Below are 2,420 nucleotides of genomic sequence, written 5' to 3'. Positions count from 1 at the left end.
GTGAGTGGCCGGGAACCATACTGAATAATGAGAGGGGGAGTGACAGACCTGGAGAGGGCAGAGCCAATGGCAAGAAGCCATCCTAGAGCTGGAAGGTTTATTTGGGAGCGAGGAAGATGGCTCCTGGGAGGGGAAGCCACACTGTGGACCCATGGCATTTCCACACTCAGCACCCAGTGGGCAGCCTCAAAACTCCCATTACAAAAGACATAGCACAAACACAGTTTCTGCACCTAGACACCCCGGTCCTGCAGTACGGCATCTGCGCTGAGCTTCTCTAGCTCTTCACTGCTGGGGTCCATGGGGCATGGCTGGTACCTGGTACTCAGGACCGCTATGCTGGAGGAGCAGCGGCGGTGCCAGAGGCTGCAGAGGGCATAGATGACGGCCAGCACCGCAGCCTGTATGGCCAGGTGCCAGCAGAAGAAGATGGTGAGGAAGGCAAGGTCCTCGGGGCTGTCTGCCCTCCAGGGCTGGCCGGAGGGAGGAGCATACATTAGCACACAGAGCTGCAGCAGCCAGCTGCTGAGCACCAGCCCCATCCAGGTCTTGAGCACCCAGAGTGTGGGCTGGTCGGGGAACCAGACCTCAGTGGTGAGCACCAGGGCCACCAGGAAGGCGGGCACCATAAACAGGATGTGCACTCGGATCTCCAGGGTGCTCTTGTTCTCAATATGGGTCGCCATCAGCAGCACCAGCACATGGAAGGCCAGGGCCTCGGCTGCTCGCTCCAGCTTCAGCTTCTGCTGTGCCTGACATGACTGGCTCACAATGTCCACCACGCCACTGAGCAGAAAGAATCCATACATGGTGACGTGCTGCCAGTTGTCCTTGAATATGAACGGCCGCCGAGGGTCCTCCCAGTCTACCATCGTCAACCGGTTTTCCCCTGGAGGATAGAAGAACTCGGGTATGATACCAGCTGTGGTGATGACCACCTTCACTACCCCTTCCAGAGGCACCAGCTGCCACCACCTCTGCCCTCGCTTCTCTCTTGGGGGCAGAGGGAGTTTGAGGAGCCTCTGTCCCCGTAGCAGGGCCAAGGACACCAGCACTGAGTAGTAGAGTGAGTAAAAGAGGAAGAACATCCCTGGCAGCAGATGTCCCTCCAGGGTGCCCATGGCCGAGCTCGGTGTGCGTGTCGGGGCCAACAAGGAGAGCTGGTGGATGAGCAGCAACCTCCGAGGCTGTCCTCACAAGCAAGAGCAGCTGCTAGCGAGCCGTGTGGAGATCCTCTTGTCAGCCCTTTCCACACACGGCATACTTCCCTGTTTGCCTTGCCCCATTACTGGGAAAACTGGAAAGAAGATTAGTCACCCTACAGGGTGGGGCCTCTCTAAGAGGTGGCACTTCATTTACCTCACTCTGTTTCCTAATTAAATCTTACTTAAATCTGCTGGGTGTGGGATTTGAATGTCTGTACGACACTGCAGGCAGCTGTTTGACAGGCACTTGGCTTACGCTTTCAGCCCTACAGAGAGAGGGGGCAGAAGGAGTTAAGGTGCTCCAGCAAAAAGGGGTGGTGGGCTGACTCTCACATTGAACATTTCTCTGTGCCAAGCACATGACGTATTTTTTTTCTCATTTAAATTTCTCAGCAGCTCTAAGAGGGAGATAGTATTGAACCAATTTTGTAAGTGAAGTTGAGGCTCAGAGGGGTGAAGGGACATGCACCAAGTAATACATCTAGCAGCCACTGTAGCAGAGCCCGGACATGGATCCAGGTTGATCCATCTGCTTACAAAGTCTAGAGTTTCTGCACAGCAAAATGATTGACTCTCAGCTCCAACACTTATAAGGCACATAGCTATGAGCAAGTTACTTTGTCTTTTTGAGCCTCTTTTCCTGATCTATAGACTGGAAATAATAACTACTTCTTAGGTCTGTTGTGAGGATTAAATAGGACAATGTATTGTAAAGTATCCAGTACATGGTAAACATTCAATAAATGGCAGTGATTATTAATAATTTTTACTATTGTTATTAAGTTTCCTTGCTAAATTCCTATGATTCTGAAATTGTTCAAGTAGTTCTACTAATGATACCAAATCAGGAACTATAAAGATAAAAAAATGAAATAACTATATGTTATGGATTGAATTGTGTCCTAACCTCTACCCCTGTGGTTATAATCCCATTTGGGAATGATTTGTTATGTTAGTGAGGCAGGCAAGTATAGGGTGGATCTTGAGTCAATCTCTTTTGAGATATAAGAGATTAAACACACGAACTAAGAAGCAGAGATGGGGTAAAATGCATGCCAAGACACGTGGAAATCTCCAAGGAAGCAGAAGCTGAAGAGACAAGGACCTTCCTCCAGAGCTGACAGAGAAAGAGAAATTTCTCCTAGAGTTGGCGCTCTGAATTCAGACTTCTAGCTTCCTAAACTGTGAGAAAATAAATTTCTGTTTGTTAAAGCC

General features: G+C 50.0%; 1 protein-coding gene across 1 annotated transcript; it reads right to left on the bottom strand.

Moving 5' to 3' along the window:
• Positions 1-233: 233 nt before the first annotated feature.
• LOC101353672 (transmembrane epididymal protein 1A-like) lies at positions 234-1,121 on the bottom strand. The gene has a single exon (XM_004382338.1). It carries the CDS (start codon positions 1,119-1,121, stop codon positions 234-236), a length of 888 nt encoding a protein of 295 aa, XP_004382395.1.
• Between the last annotated feature and the right edge of the window lie 1,299 nt (positions 1,122-2,420).

The sequence above is a fragment of the Trichechus manatus genome, unplaced genomic scaffold, assembly GCF_000243295.1.
Source record: "Trichechus manatus latirostris isolate Lorelei unplaced genomic scaffold, TriManLat1.0 scaffold00092, whole genome shotgun sequence".
Lineage (NCBI taxonomy): Eukaryota > Metazoa > Chordata > Mammalia > Sirenia > Trichechidae > Trichechus > Trichechus manatus.
The sequence above is the reverse complement of the archived record's forward strand: the minus strand, read 5'-3'. Positions and strand labels throughout refer to the sequence as shown.